At 38.7% G+C, this 22,094-nt stretch overlaps 1 protein-coding gene across 1 annotated transcript in view; it reads right to left on the bottom strand.

The window, feature by feature from the left end:
• prkcz (protein kinase C, zeta) overlaps positions 1–22,094 on the bottom strand; it is a 54,741-nt gene that overhangs the window by 24,566 nt on the left and 8,081 nt on the right. The window contains exons 5-11 of the mRNA XM_058052314.2: positions 11,271–11,356; positions 6,424–6,555; positions 5,816–5,906; positions 5,409–5,464; positions 4,137–4,331; positions 1,801–1,898; positions 645–731 (exon numbers count right to left, since the gene is read on the bottom strand). Coding sequence (XP_057908297.2) covers positions 645–731; positions 1,801–1,898; positions 4,137–4,331; positions 5,409–5,464; positions 5,816–5,906; positions 6,424–6,555; positions 11,271–11,356 — 745 coding nt within the window. The remainder of the gene's footprint in view (positions 1–644; positions 732–1,800; positions 1,899–4,136; positions 4,332–5,408; positions 5,465–5,815; positions 5,907–6,423; positions 6,556–11,270; positions 11,357–22,094) is intronic.

Here is a 22,094-nt window from a genome sequence, read left to right as displayed (position 1 = left end):
TCTGTCATGGGAGCTTGACACAAAATATTTTTTAGCACCCAAAACTTAACTTGAGTAATGTGCCCTTGAGCAAGACACTAGGAGCCTAACTACCGGGTATGCACCCCCCTAATCTAATAACACATGTTCATCAGAGCCTGTGTGTGTGTGTGTTCCTGCCAAATGTGGTCGCGGCATCTTCAATATCATCTTCAATATCGATGAATAGTATAAAAGTGTTTTCAAGGATAGTCTTCTTTATCTGGCACCAAGAGTTATTAAATTTAAAATTAAAGTTTATAAGATTATAAAATGTACCATACAATGAAAACAGCTTAAGAAAAAAAAATTGCTATTACCCAGCTAGAGCTGAATTAAATTGAAAAGTTTTTGGCTTTCCTTAAGAGGGCTGCACATAAAAACACGGCTGGAATTTGACACATCGAGAGTGCTTTCTGCAAGAAGTAGCAATAGAATATAATTTTTTTCTTCAGGTACTATTTCACAATAGTGTAGAAATGAAGAGAGGCCTTGAGCTCCATATAACACCCAACCATAGCATAATAGAGAAGTGTGGAAACCTATAGCCACCCTACATGCAGCTGTAAGGGTCTATTAATGCTTAATGATGTCAAGTGATGTCACAACACCTTGATGATCCTTACCTCGCATGTTCTTCAGGGAGCTTTCTTTGCCGTTGCATATGAAACATCAAGTCCCCACCGTTCACATATTCAATCACAAGAAATAACCTAGTGAATGAAAATAAAGGTTATGAGTGGAAAGGGTAATTTATGCTTCTTAAATTAATTATTATTATAGTATTATTTGCACCAAAGGGCAATGTACACGGGCCATAAAAGGGATATTTATTATTGATTTATTTGGGGAGCGTTGATAATTCCAAAAATGAAGGTGAAAAGCAGTATTTGCAGGGTGACATGCTTTCAGAGTATGCTCTAAATCAGGGGTCTCAAAATCAATTTACTTGGGGGCCACTAGAGCTACGGTCTGGGTGAGACTGGGACGCATCAGGTCCCCCCCGCCCCAAAAAAAACGCATTTATTAAAAACAGAAAAATATACAAACTTTTTCAGTGCTTTGGTTCCGATTTTCTACAATAAAAGCTCTGATAAAACATTCCACTGTTCTCAGATATCTTAATTTTTATTTTTCTGCACAAAATAAGATGAAAAATAAATAAACAAATCAAGAATAAAGAAAATCAATCAATCAGTAATAAATAAATATAATAATAATAATAAAACGGCAAATAATAAAAACTTAAGAAACCACATATAGTTGGTGGGTAGACAAATTATTTTTTTCAGATTAAAATGAACAAAGCATTATTAGAGCCCTGTAGACATGACAAAACACGACTATAGTCACATTTATACTCTCTTTATTTACAACATATTGCGCAACTGCAGGGTCTTGAGACACATGCTAACTCGCAAACTAGAGAGCTAGCGACCTAAACGGTAGCCTTCAAGTTATTTCCTTTAAACTTAAATAGCCAAAAACTTACCACTTCCACACGGATAGGGCGGATAACTATTAACATTTATTTAACCTTTAACATGAACATTAATCAAACGTAATAATTTTTTCTGGGTACATGATACCATACAGCATCCATATCAAACTTGCGCGGGCCGCACTAACATTAAACTTTCATATCAAGGCGGGGGCCTCAAACTAGTGTCCTGCGGGCCACATTTGGCCCGCGAGCCGTGTGTTTGAGACCCCTGCTCTAAACGCAAGGTGTAGCGGTAGTGTATAAATAGGGCAAGTTCTTAACAGAGTCCGCGTTCTTACCGACTTTCTGTCTGGAAACAGGAGTGGAGGCCCACTAAAAATGGATTTGTGGAGGCTTGTTCAAACACATGCTTCTCTGTCTGCACCCAGTCGATATCCTGGAGAGATTACAAAGGACGGCTCAGGACACTTTCAAAGTGGTAAATCAGGTGTCAATAAATGATGATGAAAACAGGCATCGAACAATCATCAGAATTGATCTGCTGTCGTTAAGCACAATGACTTGGCTATTGATTGCTCTACTCACAAGATTGCTCATAGAGTAGAACCACACCAATCAAACGATTCAAAATGTGTATGGTATGCTGGAGTCTATCCCAGCTGTTTAAAAATAATTGAGTACTGTAGTGGATTGTTATTTTTAGACTAGAACAACAATTTGTATCTGTGTGATTTGCTTGTCTTTGCAGAGGCAAGGGGAGCTACAGTTGATGGATAGACATGTCAGTTCTGTTCAAACCCACACCAATCAACACCTCTATAGTTCACTAATGAAGACGCTGTACCTATATATGAAACCACGTGGGTATTTAGTTATTAAAATAGTAAAGAAAACAGGTCACACACGTGAGGATGTCAGGGAAACCAAGCGCTGTTGTATTAAAATCGTAACATGATAACAATGCCAATCCATCTATCCATCCATATTCTATGCCAAAGGTATAGAAATATAATATATAATGATATAGTATAATATAGTATATGGAGCCTAACCCAGTAAACCGGTGTACCCGGATAGAACATGTAAACTCCACAAGCGGAGAATCGACCCCAGGTCTTCCCGATCTCTTGACTTTGTGGCCTACGCGCCAACCACTCTACCAACGTGCGGTCGCTTCATTTCAGTGCTACATTAATACAGACTTGCCCACCTGCAACAAGGAGTGAGTCTGGCACTCTTTTGAAACTTTATTGGCAACCTTAACGCACCAACAACAGTGCTTAATGCCAACAGAGTAAACCAGTTGTTGGAGGTAGCAGAGATGAGGATGCTGAGGTTCTCATTGGGAGTGACCGGGATAGATAGGATCAGGAACGAGTACATCAGAGGGACATTACATGTTAAGAGAGCTTGGAGATAAAGTCAGAGAGGCCAGACTGAGATGGTTGGGACATGTCCAGAGGAGAGATAGTGAATATATCGGTAGAAGGATGCTGCGTTTAGAGCTGCCAGATTGTTGCAAAAATTACCGATTTGGCATCAGTGCCTTGAAGGTAGAAAAGTGCTAAAGCCTGTTCCCATTTGGAAATTATGTGCATTTATTCAGCAGTGCGGTGTATGTATTTTTTTGTAATCATTTTTGTTATACAAATCTCTGTGTGTGTGCAACCTGCGGGGAAGCAATTTTATGCTGTTTGTTAATCTGTCGTTCAGCTGATGATGGTTAATATTTTATATGCGATAAGTCTTACCCATGCTAGAAACCAACGTCACGTGGTTCATTTATAGACAACACAACAGCGGGCCTACATGTTGTGCTTATGATATCATAGGATTCCTGGTCAGTTAAGAACTACTTGATGAATGTATAATTAGGCTCATTATGCCATGGTAACTTCTCCCCTGTTGGTAATTTCATCCTCTTCAACACTTTGTAGTGAGTTTTTGTGCAAATCTTGTTCCACACCCACTTTGATGTCTGGCATTACAGTGTTGAAAAGATGAATAATTCAGCTAATGTGTATGAATACTCGCATGAATAAATGAAAACAAGATGCCCAATCAATCCAGGGTGAATAATTTTCAGCTTCTCTTTAATTTGGAAAAGAAATACATTTATTGAATACAACTTCTAATGGTCTTAGTTGTCAAACCGAATTAGCAGCGTGTGGAAAAATATTCTTACAGAAGTTATTCTTTTACATCTTTCTTTACATTTGTATGCTGTGTTCCTCATTTTACACTGCATGTATTGTCTCAAGAGCTAATTATATCATATCATATATTAATATGATTAATGTTTAATTATAATGATTAATATGTTGGAGCATTTTTTTAAATTTTAAAAAAAAGGAATTCTGTGATTTTGAAGGGGTTTTAAATTGACCAACACCGCCACCTAGTGGCTGGAAACAGAATTTTAAATATAAAAAATAGAAAGGAGGGTAAAAAAAAAAAGAAAAATAATTGATTGAGTACTGTAGTGGATTGTTATTTTTAGATTAGAACTAAAATATTTTGAGTCATTAGTACAAGAAAGAACTAACCTCATCCATAATCATATATTTTTTTCTAAATCACCCACCTCTCATGGTATAACACTATTAGCATACAATGGTAGTGGGAAACAACACAAGCAGTAAATGTTATTAATTCAAGCGTTAAAAATACTTACCTCATCGTCATGAACCAGCTCCTTTTTCACCACCTTCATGGCGTAAACCTGATCATTCTTCTTTAACCGGACCAAAAGCACCTTGGCGTAACTGCCACGCCCAATCACCCGGATCAGGTCGAAGTCTCCCAAACCTAGAGCGAGACCCTGAGACAGCTTGATGCCATCGATTCCATCCACCACTGCTTTGATATCCTGGAGTGGGATAGAAAAGAACAAGTGTGTCAAGTGATATTTACCTATATATTTCATATACAGTACTTCAAGTGGTTTTCACATTTTTTGAAAGCTGTTTCATGGTCGATATGCCTTTATTAGTCCCATGAGGGGAAATTGCAGAAAAATGAGGAACGCTTCATCAATTTGCATTTAAGCAACTAATATGGATTTAATCACTGAATTAATCATTTCCATGGACTAAAATGGCTAAATAAACAACAAACAACAAATAAGAGACATTTCAAGCATGCATTAAAAAACGTTGTGATGATATGTAGTGTTCTATATTGATCACTTGGGATGAGTAATGTTGCATTGATGAGATAGTAGCCATGGCAGGAAGTACAAAAAAACGGGAGTTACAAAAAAAAGAATAACAACAAGGAACTCTCCAATGTGAGCCTATATTGTCTCTTGTATATCAAATTTTCTCTCATGTCTACTCAAGGATATTCTATTCTATACGGTAATGAAAGTGTATGGGGGTGTTAGTTCATGTCTAGAGGGCTCTAATAACATTCATTCATTCATTTTCTACCGCTTATCCTCACGAGGGTCGCGGGGGTTGCTGGAGCCTATTCCAGCTGTCTTCGGGCGAGAGGCGGGGTACACCCTGGACTGGTCGCCAGCCAATCACAGGGCACATATAGACAAACAACCATTCACACTCACATTCATACCTATGGACAATCTGGAGTCGCCAATTAACCTAGCATGTTTTTGGAATGTGGGAGGAAACCGGAGTACCCGGAAAAAACCCACGCATGCACGGGGAGAACATGCAAACTCCACACAGAGCTGGCCGTGGGTGGAATTGAACTCGGGTCTCCAAGCTGTGAGGTCGGAGTGCTAACTCGACCGCCGTGCAGCCCACTCTAATAACATCACAAACTGTATTTTGAATGTTGTAAACGGGTATTTATAATAAGGAACCTTACTTGTCACAGTCTGGAACCAATTAACCGTGTTAAATACGGGATAACTTTAAGTGTATTACTGTCATTGTCATTGATTATTATTCATGACGGCAAATTGTTGTGTTGACATCCTCACCTCTGCATCCGTCTCTTCAATTTTGTCCACTGTACAGTTGTGTGGTATATATGGCCCTGTAATGAGAAACGCATACAAACAAATGTTTCAAGTGTGAGATTAAAAATGGTGTTCTGTTTTTAGTCCAGTAGAGGGAGATGGAGTCCAGTTAATGCCTGATGTAGGTCAACTCACAGAAGCTCAGGGGGACCCCAAACTAACCACAAGGAGTGAATTGTGTGGTGATTTTTCATTTCTAATACTGGTGTGAGCAATCATCTGGATTCTATGCTAAATATTATACACATATTTACACTTAAAATGTTGTTTTTACACAGCTGAGACACACATACACACACAGAAAGATTTTAGCTCATACCATTAAATGATTTAACTAAACTTGCTTTCAAAACATCCACACATCTTACTTCCATCTCTGTTCTCTGTGTCATCTAGTGGAAGGTCCACCTCTTCACTCTTCTCATCTGAAGGAGGCTCCTGTGAGGGCATAGCTGGATCCTGAGCAAAAAAATGGAAACATTTGACAACATATAGCCAGACACTGCCCTCCAAAAATGCAAAAAAATATCCACTTGTGTCTTTACACAGTTGGTGTAAGACTGTACTTGGAGTCATTGTTGAAGAGGCAAAAGCAATGTGGAAAGAAAAGGGAGTTGTGCATTCAAATGGGTCTGCTCCAAGATGGGATTTTCTCTGTATCATTCCTTAAAGTCACTTATCTGAGAGAGACTTTGAGGTGAAGCGGTGATCAAAAGTCTGGTTAACAGCAAACATGGTGATTGACCACATTGATTTTTTGGTCAGGATTTTTATCAAATGTTGAATTTGATCTCAGTTTAATGTATAGATTAAAGATTAGGATTAAATAGGAGCATTTAGGACAGGATATCTTGGTCAAAGACACAAGTCATTATTCATAATTATTCTTTTCAATCTGGCCCTAAAAACCTGTTCCAGTATGGACCACAGTTGTGACAAACTTTAATCTGCCACTGACAAGTGTTTACTCACTCACCATAAGCCTTTGGCAGGTCTGAGGGATGAGTCTGTGACAGCGCTTATGGACCAGCAGTTTGCAGTTGATACACTTGTAGCCCTGCCCGCCAAGCCCCCATATCCTTTCACTGCAGTGGCCACAGTAGGCTTTCTGCGGGTCACACACAGGGCAAGGACAAGATACAATTACAGGTTAGACTTTCAGTCTATTCATGCTGACTATACTAGAAGAAAATAACAAAACTGTCATTAATATATCAAATATGAAGGCGATATATCCCAAGAAATACACTGCACGGTGGTAATATGACATAATCGTGTCCAACACATGTTGCTGAGATGGGCTTTTCAACAAAGAATAGACGCTTGCTTGTCTAAATCAGTTAGTTGGAGCTACTTTGTTCATAACAGACAAGATTCTGCATCACAACACTGTCCAACAGTCAGGTTACAAAAGCACCAAATCCAAACAGTACAGTAACGATAAACTTTTATGATACCAATCATCCATGAGTGATATCAGCAAATACCGATCATATGGCTTAAGTGTAGATTTTTATATATTTATATTTATGATGAGTGCAGTTGGTCAGGAGCGCCAGGTATTATTTTTTAAAATGCCTTTATTTTGTTTCCTTTATTTTTGTGAAACAATGTTTGTACTATTTGACATTCATTCATTTTCTACCGCTTTTTCCTCACAAGGGTCGCGGGGGTGCTGGAGCCTATCCCAGCTGTCTTCGGGCGAGAGGCGGGGTACACCCTGGACTGGTCGCCAGCCAATCACAGGGCACATATAGACAAACAACCATTCACACTCACGTTCATAACTATGGACAATTTGGAGTCACTAATTAACCTAGCGTGTTTTTGGAATGTGGGAGGAAACCCACGCATGCACGGGGAGAACATGCAAACTCCACACAGAGATGCTCGAGGGTGGAATTGAACCCTGGTCTCCTAGCTGTGAGGTCTGCGCGCTAACCACTAGACCGCCGTCGCCAGGTATTATTTTTAAAATGCCTGTTTTTTTCCTTTATTTGTATGAAACAATATTTGTAAAAACCTGAATTTCATAGGGAATAAATTGATAAATGATTTTTTAGTTCACGATAACAAAATATTAACATAATAGACATCTGTCCTACTTAACTTAAAACAGAATAAATTCAGTGTCCAGGTTGCACGGGTCTCCAACTTTCATTGCTATTAGAGATGTTAACTATTTCTTTTACTTGTGACTGTCAACATTTACGTTGCACTACTTAATTTACCTAGATCATCTCCACTCAAACAGTGTGGCCAATGACTTTATGCTATTTTATGTGTCATTTGTCATTATGTAAAAATGCATAAAGTTTGAATTGAACAGTTAAAATTCCAAAACTTTCTTTGACCCTTTGGTGAGCTGCTAAAAATCAGCTGACATAGTATCGCCATAATGAGGCGGGACACATGTGTTTACGTTTATTAAACAACCACACACAAATTGTGTTTTGTGGGACTGTGGGACAAAAACGAGCTCCAAACTAACCACATTGCTCATTTTAACAAAGTGTCACAGTGCTAAAACGCAACATTTGGAGTTCATAAGCTAAGCGAATAACACTAGCTAGTGAGCGAGCTAGCTGCTGCCAATGACAGCTAGACAAAGTGTGTAAACAAAGATGCAAGATAAGTCGAATAGCAATCCGTTTGATAAAGGAGTGATCAAACAACGTATGTTGACACCGATCGGTTTATATTGTCCCACCTTCCCAGAAATATACATAGCAATGACTTACATCCAAGTATATAAGATCTTCCAACATTTTCTATGGAGTTCTTTGTTATTCTGGCTACTTTCAGTGAGTTTGAACTGTTGTCCAACTTTGTCCAACTATTGCTCACTGCACAAAGAAAATGAACATAATGCAAATGCAAAACAGGCCCATTATGTATGATGGTCAACAAAACAGCTTGGAGGACCAAGTGAGAAAGGACCAACGGGAATAGAATGAGAAAAGGGAGGAGACACCTGACCTACTTTTTCTTAGCTTATTTATATGCTGACGACTACAAACACCGAAGATAGCATAGCTGCAACAGTCAGACATGTCACAGTCTGAATGTACAGTGGATTACAAATGCCTACTGATTTATACATGCACCCCTTTCTTGCGCAGAAGTACTTAAGTCTTACTACAAACATTCCCTAGATGTCATTATTTAACAATCCAATCCACAAGCCAAACAGGAAATACCTAAAAAACGTTGTATGCAAATGTACTAACAACTATATTTAGATTAAAAAAAAAAAAAAATGAACCGCACATGAGAAAGTGCTTTTCATGTGAGCATTTGACATGGCTTATTTGTTGGTCGGTTGGTCCCTGAGTCGCTTGGTAGTGGGTGGGGTCAGGGGGTCAGGGGGGCAGGAGAAAAATGGCCGCTTACAGCGAAGACATTTAAGTTTGCTGTCCCACCAACTGTAGCCTGTTTTGGTTGTGCAATAAAGAACAGTCTCAAGTGTTGAGCGCAAACTATTGCACGTGAGCCGTACATTAGTTATTGTGGAAGCCTTATGTTTATGGACCTCAATTTATTTTGTAATTAATTTACAGGAACGTTCGTAACACCAAACGCAGTAACCCCGGGACCACCTTTATTCATACAAATCGGCTATTATGCAGCATAGGCAAGTAAAATGTGCTATAAAAATGAGCTCATTTACCTCCTTGGGCTAAGATTACTCTCTTCCCTGGCGTTATAACATAAGGATTGAAATCCTAAGTCTTTTGAGTGCTGTACTTTATCATCTTGGCAGAAATATGATTACATGAAAGTGCATTACGTCATCTAGCACCAGACTTCAAACAAGATTATGAGGAAAGCCCACATGTGTTTTTATGTAGAAGAGTGGAACTCTGAGGATGTAAACAAACTCCATTTCCAGATAGCTGAACAATGATTTTCCATATATAATTCAAAACTAATACGCTGTAAATGCCAACATGCAAATTAAATAAGATGAGTAAACCTAACTCAGTTTTCATGAACTTGTTATAAACAATATTTTTTTTAGTAAATTGGGGTTAAAAGACATGCTTAACTTGATTTATGCCATTCATTCATTCATTTTCTACTGCTTTTCCTCACAAGGGTCACGGGGGTGCTGGAGCCTATCCCAGCTGTCTTCGGGCGAGAGGCGGACTGGTCGCCAGCCAATCACAGGGCACATATAGACAAACAACCATTCACACTCACCAATTAACCTAGCATGATTTTTTTGGAATGTGGGAGGAAACCGGAGTACCCGGAGAAAACCCACACATGCACGTGGAGAACATGCAAACTCCACACAGAGATGGCCAAGGGTGGAATCGAACCCTGGTCTCCTAGCTGTGAGGTCTGTGAGCGAACCACTCGTCCGCCGTGCCGCCTAATTTATGCCAGTTAAGTCATATTTTAAAATTAAAATTTATTGTACCCAATGTCCTTTGGGTGTTTTTTGGACATGCATTGTGCGCATAGTAAGTCAATAGGTTCCCCCGAACCCGATCTTCTCATCGAGAAGATCTTGTCAATTGTGTGGAGAGACTAGTTGATCAATTCCAGGATTTAGATTTAAAAGAGCATTGCAAGAAAGAAGCTCTTAAAAGCATGAAACGGGACAAAAACAAGACATGGAAGCAAAGCAGGGAAGATAAGGGAGAGGAGAGGGGAAAGATGCGACCGCCTTCGTTGAGAGCCAGAAGAAGGTTCTCAAATCTACTGAAGATTAGATTTCATTAAGATGAATGGCCACCATATTCATTCATTTTTCCACATGTTTGTCAGACTTACTACATGGTTCAAATCATCGTCATTTTTTTTTATGAAAGTTTTTATTATTAAGGGAGAAAACAATCCAAACCTACTAGTTGGACCACTCTTAGCAACAACAACTGCAATCCATCACTTTTTCACAGGTAGGTTTAGATTTTTTTTCCTCCCTTAATAATTAAAAAAGTTTAATTTAAAAGATTTTGTGTTCAGTTGTGATGTCATTGACTAATATTTATATTTGTTTGATGATCTGAAACATTTAAGTGTAACAAAAATCAGGAATCAGGGAGGGGGCACTTTAACACCACTGTATGTATTTGTCTTTTTGCTCTATTTTTTACACATTTTGTTCAATTTTATTTCTACAAATGGTCACATGCCAATAAAGGCCGCAGTCTGGACATCCCTGAATTAAATGAAACGGTACTAGCACTAGCAACCGTTCCATTTGAATAATTTCACTCCACTGCAGTTATTATTGTCACTTTAATAGGAGCAGATCCTTTAACATGCTCAAAGATACTGAGGAGTGTGATTTACGAATGTTTTTGAACATGACATGTGTCCTGGCGGTGTGTGTGTGTCGTGTGGATCTTAATCCTTAATGATGGTCGCAACTGTCCAGTGTTGAAAGTAGTGTGAGCTTCACATTCTTTGGCTGTCACTAGCTCTTGAGCAAGTCTTGTGTTTTATAATTTAGGTGTGCATGTACAAAACCCCATATGGACAAAACTCAAACTATTAACTTCACCAATATATTTCTTAAAGGGACTTATTTCTCTGATAATCAAATCAGGGGTGGGAATGTCAACACGTAAAAAAAACCTTTGACCAATTCTTGGATTTACATTCAAAATACCATTTAAGTTTGGCATTAAGGTTTTCTTATGAACAACACCCAAATGCAACAACAACCATCGCATTCAAAGCATCCTCTTATTCCATAATGCCAGTGAAGGCATCACAAAAAAACATAACCCAAGTGAAGGAGCCTACAGTAGCATTCCTACATGTACTGTACATCTCCATTAACAGTGTGCATGTGTGAGATCCACTTGCCGTGTTAAAGTGTTTGGCCTGGAAGAGGTGTCCGTTGACTTGGTAGAATTTCCTCCATCTTCTGGCTCCGCGACGATAGATGGATTCTACAGAAAAAAAAACACCAAGTTGAAGACATGAAAGACAAATGCAGATGCTTATTTTAATAAAGCAATGACACATATATGAGAAATCAGGCAATGGACCAGCCTATTGTTGATACACAAATATCAGTTCACATCTTATCTAAAAAGATTATTAATATGCCACAGCTCTAAATGGATGTCAAGTTTTATTGACTTTTGGTGTTATTGTATAAAACCATAAAATTATAAAGTGACCTGGTTGGTTAAACCACATACTGTAAGACCTTTTGTCCTTTTTATTCCCACAAATTATTTAAAAGCTGCTTTCCACATGCCACTCAGTGCTAATGGATTCCAGTCTGGTCGGTTATTCTGCTGATGTCTATATGCTGTCCTCCTCCTCCTGTCATATTTTTTGGGTCCCTGTTGCTACGACAGCCATAGTTTACACAATGCTTTCAAATGATTACTTCATAATAATAATAATAAACCGATAATAAATGTTGTATTTGTTAGAGACTTGCTGGTATCATCCCAAAGAGGAAAGTGAACAAGAGAAGCCTTCTCAGAGCTGACCTATTACAACATCACCCTCTGGAGAGCAAGTGATGCACTGGCCTATTTTACAGCTATGGTGCAGAATTAGAGTGAGAAAGAGTGAAATAAGCCAGACAAAAAAAACAATAAGAACAAAAATACTACACCTCCAGAAGCAAGGGTCAGTGCCCATGGTCCTGCCATTTTCTCTTCAGCTCTCCAGAAGAAGAGATGGCCCACTGTAGATAAGTACACTCACTAATGGGGGGGGGGGTGGCCACAGCATGAGAGGAGGGTGGTACTGTGACTACTACTCTCTAGGACAGGACAATCACATGGGCTTTACCCATTTCCAGAAATTGTTTCTCTTGTTTAAAAACACATGGCCCCCTCCCTGATAATGATAATTATGTGGGAGGTTTGGGAGGGGGAGGGAAGAAAGACCGGAAATACATCATTTTTACTAGAGGCAGGCCGGCCAACAGTACGAGTCAATGAGGGCATACTGTATATGACAGTAATACTGGCAGTAATGTGCTGATAAGAATGTTATTTCTGGACGATTTAAGGACATTTTATAAAAAAAAGTTGCATTACTGGCCTTAACTTTGGGTCCTATGACAATTTGAGTTATGTATATCTATATCAGGGGTCTCAAAGTCAATTTACTTGGGGGCCACTGGAGCTAGGGTCTGGGTGAGACTGGGCCGCATCAGGTTTTCCAAAAAAAAAAAAAAAAAAAAAGCATTTATTAAAAACAGAAAAATGAATAAACTTTGCTTTGGTTCTGATTTTCTACAAGAAAAGCTCTGATAAAACATTCCACTGTTCTCAAATATCTTAATTTTTATTTTTCTACACAAAATAAGATGAAAAATAAATAAATCAATCAAGAATAAAGAAAATCAATCAATCATTAATAAATATAATAATAATAATAATAATAATAATAATAATAATAATAATAATAATAATAATAATAATAATAATAATAATAATAATAATAATAATAATAATAATAATAATAATAATAATAATAATAATAATAATAATAATAATAATAATAATAATAATGCTAACTTGCAAACTAGAGAGCTAGCGACCTAAACAGTAGCCTTCAAGTTATTTCCTTTAAACATAAATAGCCAAAAACGTACCACTTCCACACGGATAGGGAGGATAACTATTAACAGTTATTTAACCTTTAACATGAACATTAATCAAACATAATAATTTTTTCTGGGTACATGATACCATACAGCATCCATATCACACTTGCGCGGGCCGCACTAACATTAAACTTTCATATCAAGGCGGGGGCCTCAAACTAGTGTCCTGCGGGCTACATTTGGCCCACGGGCTGCATGTTTGAGACCCCTGATTTATATCAATGATCCCACAAAGAAACAAATAATGTGCTGTTCTGTTGCACATGAGCACAAGACAGATCAATGCACATATTTAACTATTATCTTGTAATTATTTTATCTGTGACTTATTTGTATACTGTTGCACATGTAGAAATGTGTTTTAGCCTGCTTGTGTGTGTTTGTTATGTTATTGATCAGTCTGGCTGTGCTAGAGTCGCCACAGGGATGAACCAACTGTTTCCATTTCAGCTCATCATCTATTAGCCGACACGTGTCTCATCAATACTCTTCACTATGAAGACATGTTTCCTCCATCCATAACGGCATGTTTTAATTCTACCTGATATTAGAGGACATCAAACCAAACAATATCTAATAAACAACACAAGACCACAATCCACAGAGGTTGCCCTTGAATTAATACCCTGTTAGGACTGTTCAGGAAAATGCTTTAATAAAAATGATATCCATCTGCTTGTCAATAAATCTTCCAAAACGTCTAAAACATATGTTCTGAAAACTTACTATTTCTGAATAATAAACCTCAGATGATAATCAGCCTTGTCCTAAGGGTACATAAGAAAAAATGTTTTTTATATCTGACTGCTGTGCCCCGCCCCGCTTTTTCTCATGTTTTAACTGTGTATTAATGAATGAATGTTGTATTTTAATGTATCTTTTACTCTGTTTACTTGCTTTTATTCAACTCCATTCTTCTGTAAAGTGTCTTTGAGTATTTTGAAAAGCGCTATACAAATAAAATTTATTATTATTATTATTTTTACAAACCTTCAAGTTGTACATATGTATAAATAAGCGACCGCAATAGCCACAAAAATAACAGCAAGACTGTAACAAATTCAAAATGAAATATTGGTAGCTCATGCTGTGTTTCCATTTCATCCATAGTGTCGTATAGGTCCAATATCCATAGGCGTATCACACTCCTTTCCACATCTGATAACATCAGAGAAGCTTTACTGGAGTCATTTCCTTCATTTCAAGGGCTTGGTGTTAAATGTCATCACTAACAAACTACTAGCATCTCAAAACACGACCTAGGACCTGCATTTCCTATTGACCTTTGACTCTGAGATTTAAAAAAAAAAAAAAGCAGCATCTCGGAAGATGCACTGGATGCAATGGTGCTTTCCTGCACTCCTCCTTCCATCATCATCCTGTCTTCCTCTTCACCTCACTGTCGCTACCATCCACTTCCTCGTTTCGTTTCATTCATGACACAATCAAATGACACTCCCTGAATGTTCCCACATTGCAGTTGCATAATATTGTCCACAAGATGGCATAGGTTCAGAAGAGGTGACAAAGTCAAGGCATTTCACACAAATGAAACATGGAGGACTATTTTTAGAGCCAGAGCTGCATCCATTGATTGGATCACATCCTAGCTGATAGACACGCTTTAACAGTGACAACTCTGGACTCATTTGTGCTCCATGCTATGCGAACACTGATTTTGATGTGCTTTATAGTGTCCTTACAAAAGAAGCCTATGTTTCACCCCATAATTTTACGGTGGAACACAATATTTCAATGTCCATTGTTCTCCAAAATGCTCCAACATTCAAATACATTCGGTCCAATAATAATAATAATTGTGTTTGTATTAGCAGGTTGCGACATTTGAGTCATAAATTACAACATACTGTAATTACAGTGCACAAGCTATTCTTTTGATCGTCAGTTATCCAACCTATCCAAACATCAGCAATAGCAGCTATGTGATTCCATTGTACTAAATAATGACAGAAAAAGCTCCACAAGTGGCACTGTATGTACCACTTCTTTGTTTTGGTCACCGGTAATCAGTCTTAGGTGTACCCCCACTCTGCCCCTTAAGTCAGGTTGGAAAGACCCCATTCTCCATGTGACCCTGAACAGGTTATGTAGCAGAGCAAATGCATGGTATAGTTGGTGCTTGTAATACTAGTCCAAATCCTAAATACACAAGCTTATATTTCAATAGGAATAAATTAGACTTGACAGAATTCTTGATGAAATGTTGGTATAAAACATGACAGGAAACTCTTTCCCTCTTCAGAAAGGTTTTGCTTATTATACTCGCAGAGCCCCCCCCCACCCCCCTTTCCTAGCAAAACACCGTCTTGGACTCATTTCTCTCGCTAGCGTTACAACATCAGGGAGTTTGAGCAAGCATTTTCTGCATTCCTTTACAATGACTCTGTGGAAGCTGTTTTCTAGGCTGGACCGATAGCTTTATCAATGTAACCTTTAACCTTTTTGTTATTACAGTGGCAAACAGGAACAGACTCTATATCCCAGCTACAGGCACCGGTATCGACCATTTCAAACGAATCAACACCGTGACTAAGGCAACATTGTACATTATGAATAGGGAGTAGAAAAAAAAGGAAAAAACTTTTCCACTGGGAGAAACAGAGATAGAGCATAACTGACTTCCCTACTTATTTTCAACATGGAATTCCATGGAAAGAGAACAACATACTGTATGTATTATGTTGGCTTGGAACAAAAACAATCTTAAAATGAAGATATTAGAATACAAGAGGGTTAGAGATGAGTAAAGTTGTGCAATACGGAGGTGTGAAAAAGTGAAAAATATATGAATGAATGGTAATTTCTACACATGTGTGAATGGTTGTTTGGCTATATGTGCCCTGTGATTGGCTGGCGATCAATCCAGTGTGTACCCAGCCTCTTGCCCAAAGTCAATTGGGATAGGCTCCAGCATACCCCTGCAATCCTACTGAGGATAAGCGGCATCGAAAATGCATGGATCTTGCATGGGTTTTCTCCGTGTACTGCCGAAAACATGCATGGTACGCTAACTGGAAAATTGTCCATAGGTATGAATGTGAATGGCTGGTTGGTGTACATGTGCCCTGTGATTGACTGGCAAACAATCAAGGCGATAAGAGTCTTACAGTCGGCTGGGATAGGCTCCAACACAACCAACTAATGAGGAGTATAGCTTTTTCATTTCACAACACCCTGCTATGTCTCACAGTGACCCTGATTAGTGTAATTCAATGTTTTTTCTCATCATGATTAATTCCAAATAGATTCCTACACACCTATAAAGCATCCCGAACTTACTAATGTAGAATCAATGACAGCTCCAGCGTGTAAGACAATACTGTATTTTTAGCCTGCTGCACAATGTAAAGTGAAAAAGAATGGGTGCACAGTTTTAGGATTATTCCATGCAAGGGAGTTGAGCTGTTCAATGGAAGAGCTTCATATTGTAGACAGAGTAAGCTCATAAGCTGTTCCCTGAGAGGCTGCCACAGCACGGGCAACCCCATCAGATGTGTCAGGGGTGAAAAAAAAAAGAAAAGCCTATATGCGATAAATAAACTGCTATCCATAAAGCTGACCACAAAGGGTGGTTGTATAACAAGAGATGGTTTCTATGCAAAATGATCTTCTTCTAAAAGCTTTTTTACTGTACAAAGAAGTACAGCGCAAGCTAAAAGAGAATTGTCTAGTAGAAGGATTCTTTATCGGGCCAATGATATGACCTGAATACAAACACACCAGTCATTTTACTTAAAGCTTTAGTTCCAACCCAGTTAGTTAAAATAGAAAAAAAAGGGGAGGCCATGCTCCACAAAGTCTGTTGACCTGAAAGCTGACACCTATTGTCAAGCAGTCATAAACCAAAAGCTACAGTAATTTTTCAATTTTTATATGCAGGGATTTTTAAGGTTGGTTAAAGAATCAGAAAAAAACTACGATTAGGAATGAATTTGGTGTATTGAGTTGTGGACTTCAATAGAGCAGTTACACACAATAACAGAAAGCTTTCTAAATCTTTAAGAATCTGTACATATTCCAGCTTTATTTCCTTGGTTTTCCAAAACAGTCCACCTACAGCCCACCTCCAGACACATCCACTCCGCTGTCACATTCCTGATGACTTCCGGACTACTGCCGAACCCCACTTTTTAATTTTGTCGGTATAGGAGTTGATAATAAATGAATAAATTCTTTGGAGAGCTACTTGAAAAGTGGTTAGACGCTAGCGGTAGCTCATGACCTACTGGTTGGAGACCCCTGACTTAAATACTTGTAAAGTGTCTTTGAGTATCTTGAAAAGCGCTATACAAATAAAATGTATTATTATATTATTATTATTAACCTGTATGAACTCAAAGAGCGGTAACGTAGGTCTGCGTTTTATCGAGTGCAGACAATCTTGACACAACATCAGTTGTGTAAATTTGGTCATGAAATGCTTTTTGCGGGACTGCCTGTGTTTAAAATAACTCGGGTAGATCCACCGATTGTGATGGAAAAAAGGCTATTAGCAACTCCAAACATCTGTGCTCCCTGTATGCACACTCTATAATGCTACACAGACAACCGCTTACTTGGACAAAATAAACAGACTTAGGACACTGATAAATTAAAACTGTTACTGCTTGCACTTATTATTCAATATGACCAAGCAACGTTGAAAAAGGCATTCGGCTTGAGCTACAGTCCCATATTTTGCTCTTACTGGTCAGGAATCTGAAACTCCGACCACTTCTGCCCGATGTTTGCTTGTTTGCTTTGTCTTCTCAAAGACAATAATGTAAATACAAAAAGCAAAGTAGTAAACTTTCCACACAATTTCACAAGTGCTGTATATTTGTCAGGTGATGTACTGTAATTTGTGGAAGTTGTTGATCCAATTAATGCCTCATATGGCTGGCTATTATCAAGCTCAAACAAAAGGACAGAACTTGTTGCCAAGCAACAAGAACTCCAAAAAAAATAACCATCTGTTTTTGTTCAAATCAGTATTTACTCTTACATGTTTACAATACACTGCCTAAAACCCCTGCAGGGTAATCAACCTACAAGTGAGAGCCACGATTTTAGGCATCAGCATTATCTGTGATGTCACACATACAATACACACTTTCTTCTCAGGACAGGAATCAGTAGATACAAAACCTTTCCATTTAACGCTTCTTTCACATGTCCATAAATCTGACATCATAGTACATAGTACATAGTATAGTATAAAGTCTCACATTTGACAGTGCATGTCAGAGCACCAACCAAGCATGAAGTCAAAGGAATTGTCTGTAGACCTCCAAGACAGGATTGTGTCGAGGGCAAAATTCCAAGGAAAGGTAGAGAAAAATAAGTTAGCTTTTTTGAAGGTCACAATGAGCATAGTCGCCTCCAACTTGCGTGAAAGGAAGACATTCAGAACCAGTAAGACTCTTCTAAACTCGGGATCGGGCGAGAACAGCCTGAGTCGTTACAGTTGTTAATAAAAATACAGCTTCAGGTTAGCGGGTAAGACGCCCCCCCCCCCGGGCAGAGAATAATGTTGCTAGGTGCTTGGCACATCCAGCTATAGTGGAAACACTAAAGCATTCTCATAGTGGTATCATGTAGCACGAGTGCTAAATGTTTCATGGACAAAATAACAGTATGGTATAATGAAAACAATCATTTACAATGTTGGCTCTCATTGGGATGTCGACTGATGGGATGGCTGTATCTTTCAGCACGTGACTTGTGCTCCCTGTTCAGCTGGTAAATTTAGCATATATATAGAAAATACATAGAAATTGCATAACTAACATCAGTGCATTCAAATTGCTTTTTTACTCTGTAATTAGTTTATATCTCAGAATGAAAGGAAATTGTTTTGCGAGATATAGCCCAGATAAAGGTCAGCTTTTGTAAAAACACGTATAATGCCATAAATAGTGTACCTCTATCATTTCCAATTGGTTCACTCTGGTGAATACACAAACCACAGAGTGTTAGGAGTAGAACAATGGCGCTCTGCTGTGCCACAGTCAAAGCCTTTATAACAAAGCAGCCATTGACAGACTCAAAGCTTTACAGGTGGCAAAATAGTCAGAGGCTGTAGTCAGACAGTTGGCACTAATCTTGAGAGAAAATGTCACAATTTCAGGATGTGGAGACAAAATCCACAGACTCTACATCAGGGGTCTCAAATTCAATTTACCTGGGGGCCACTGGAGCTAGGGTCTGGGCAAGGCTGGGCCGCATCAGGTTTTCCAAAAAAAAAAAACGCATTTATTAAAAACAGAAAAATATACAAACTTTTTCAGTGCTTTGGTTCCGATTTTCTACAATAAAAGCTCTGATAAAACATTCCACTGTTCTCAAATATCTTACTTTTTCTTTTTCTGCACAAAATAAGATGAAAAATAAATAAACAAATCAAGAATAAAGAAAATCAATCAATCAGTAATAAATAAATATAATAATAATAAAACGGCAAATAATAAAAACTTAACAAACCACATATAGTTGGCGGGTAGACAAATTCTTTTTTTCAGATTAAAATGAACAAAGCATTATTAGAGCCCTGTAGACATGACAAAACACGACTATAGTCATATTTATACTTTTTTTATTTACAACATATTGCGCAACTGCATGGTCTTGAGACACATGCTAACTCGCAAACTAGAGAGCTAGCGACCTAAACGGTAGCCTTCAAGTTATTTCCTTTAAACTTATTTCCAAAAACTTACCACTTCCACACGGATAGAGAGGATAACTATTAACAGTTATTTAACCTTTAACATGAACATTAATCAAACGTAATAATTTTTTCTGGGTACATGATACCATACAGCATCCATATCAAACTTGTGCGGGCCGCACTAACATTAAACTTTCATATCAAGGCGGGGGCCTCAAACTAGTGTCTTGTGGGCCACATTTGGCCTGCGGGCCGCGTGTTTGAGACCACAGCTCTACATAGTTGTATCATGATACGGATAATGTCTTGAATTCTGCCACTTCATATGATGGCAAGTAGAGGTGAAGGTAATGATGCCACAGAAGAAAAGAAAGGTCAAACCTATTCCAACAATGAAGCAATACTCCATGTTGTTTGTGGCAATACAATCAGCCATGGAAAACAATATTGGAACCACCCTTGTTTCTTCAGTTTCTTGTTCATTTGAATGCCTGGTACAACTTAAGGTACCTTTGTTTGGACAAATATAATAGTGACAACAAAATTAGCTCACAAAAGCAAATGTAATGCTATAGTTATTCACGTAAGAACTTGTGTTTGTGTGTAATGATTTTGACTATTGTGTTAGCAGGATTCCCAGCGACTCAGTAATCGGCGTCATCAGCAGCGGTAAGGCAAATATGTGGGTGTGCTGCAGTGCAGCAGGGAGGACTGACACCTTACAAAAGCACTAATGCTATTTCTGGAGCTGGAGAGGCTTGTGAGTCTAGAGGTGTGTTGACTGGGTGTGGACTATGGGAGCACGCTCATCAAGTCTCATTAGTGGTGACTGCAAATAACTGCTGATATAGTATGGCTTTTCAATTACAACCAAGTTTATAACTCATTTTCATGTTGAAATTAAGCATGCATATGCAAAGGACAATTGTCTACTGCTTACACCGATTTAATTTGTGGAACTGTAAGCCCAAAATCAAATGTGATGAGCTCCAATTTTCCAATAACACTGACCAAGATAAGCCATAAAAAATTAATGAAACAATGCAAAACTGATATTATAATAGAGGGAAGAATCTATTACTATAAGGCATTATATTCTGCTTTGGTGGAGGTTTACGCTCGACTGAGTGCTCTGCCTATTACGTAACATTCATGCTCAGCTTCCAGCAGTTACCACTGCCTATCTCTGCATTGATCATGTCACCTCTGTCAGCTCAGAAAGCAGCACATCATCACCCTGTACTGTTGCTCTAAAGCCCACTCTCTCACTTCCGCATTTATGGTAAATACGTACATCATCCAAAGATGCTATTAAAATTATGATGCAATAGCCCTCTGTTCAGTGATATACCAAAAAATAATAAGCTAATATAGTTATTACTTGGTTAGTCTTGAGCATTCTTGTCATCAATTAAATTGTCTAATGGTCGGCAACCTTCAAATCCAAATAGCCATTTTGCCCCCTCGCCCACAGACGAAAAATAGCCTGGAGCTGCAAAACATGTTATCCATCCATCCATTTTCTATGCTTCTTATACTCACTAGGGTTGTGGTGGTATGCTGGAGCCTTTAAAAGTTTTAACAGAGTACAATACTCATAAATACAATACCCATGTGTAACGGATGCCAACTAGTGGGGCTGTGATACGCTTGTTAAACCTGCTGCTGCTCCACTTAATTATCAATCAGCGACTGTGTGTGGTCGAGTCTGGCGTGTGCATGGCTGGACTACTAGAAGGATGACCACATGTAGTATCTTTCGGGTAGACTGTAATGAAACCAATAGCATAATGATATCATTGATAAGTCGGTGACTTATGTTGGGAAGTACATGTAAGAGTGTGTATATGTATGCGTGTACAGGTATCATTGCCTCCTACCGCACAGCAAACCCTGTCTCACACAGCCAAGCCATGCCCCCACCACCAGAGAGCCACCGGTCCCATAGGGGCGAGCAAAACCAAGGCCGGACCCCCCAAGACCCAGCCCCCTGGGCAGTCCAGCAGAGAGACAATCCCAACCAGGGTGCTGGCAGGCCGAAGGAGTGCCAAACCCCAAGCCTGGCGAGAGACCACAACCCACAGGAGGGCCTGGAGGTGAGCACTGCGAAGGGAACCACAACAAGGAGGTTGAAAAGCTACATGCAGCTCTGGAGCCACATGTTGGTGTCCCCTTTAACCTATCAAAAAGTGGATAGCTGCTCATCAGTTTGCAGGCCAAGAAACTTTTCATACTCATGTGTTATCCAAACATTGAATATGTAACTCTCTGTAGTCAATAACAACCTAAAACAATGCATGTCTGCCCTAAATGACAGAAATATGCAGAACCTGACTTGTAGTACTTTTACCTGGCTAAGCAGCCATGTGCAGTAGTAAACCAT

The sequence above is a fragment of the Doryrhamphus excisus genome, linkage group LG15 (genome assembly GCF_037039965.1).
Source record: "Doryrhamphus excisus strain RoL-2023G ecotype Guam linkage group LG15, RoL_Dexc_Guam_v1.1, whole genome shotgun sequence".
NCBI classification, from domain to species: Eukaryota; Metazoa; Chordata; class Actinopteri; order Syngnathiformes; family Syngnathidae; genus Doryrhamphus; species Doryrhamphus excisus.
Note: the sequence above shows the minus strand (reverse complement) of the source record. Positions and strands in the feature narration are given on the sequence as shown.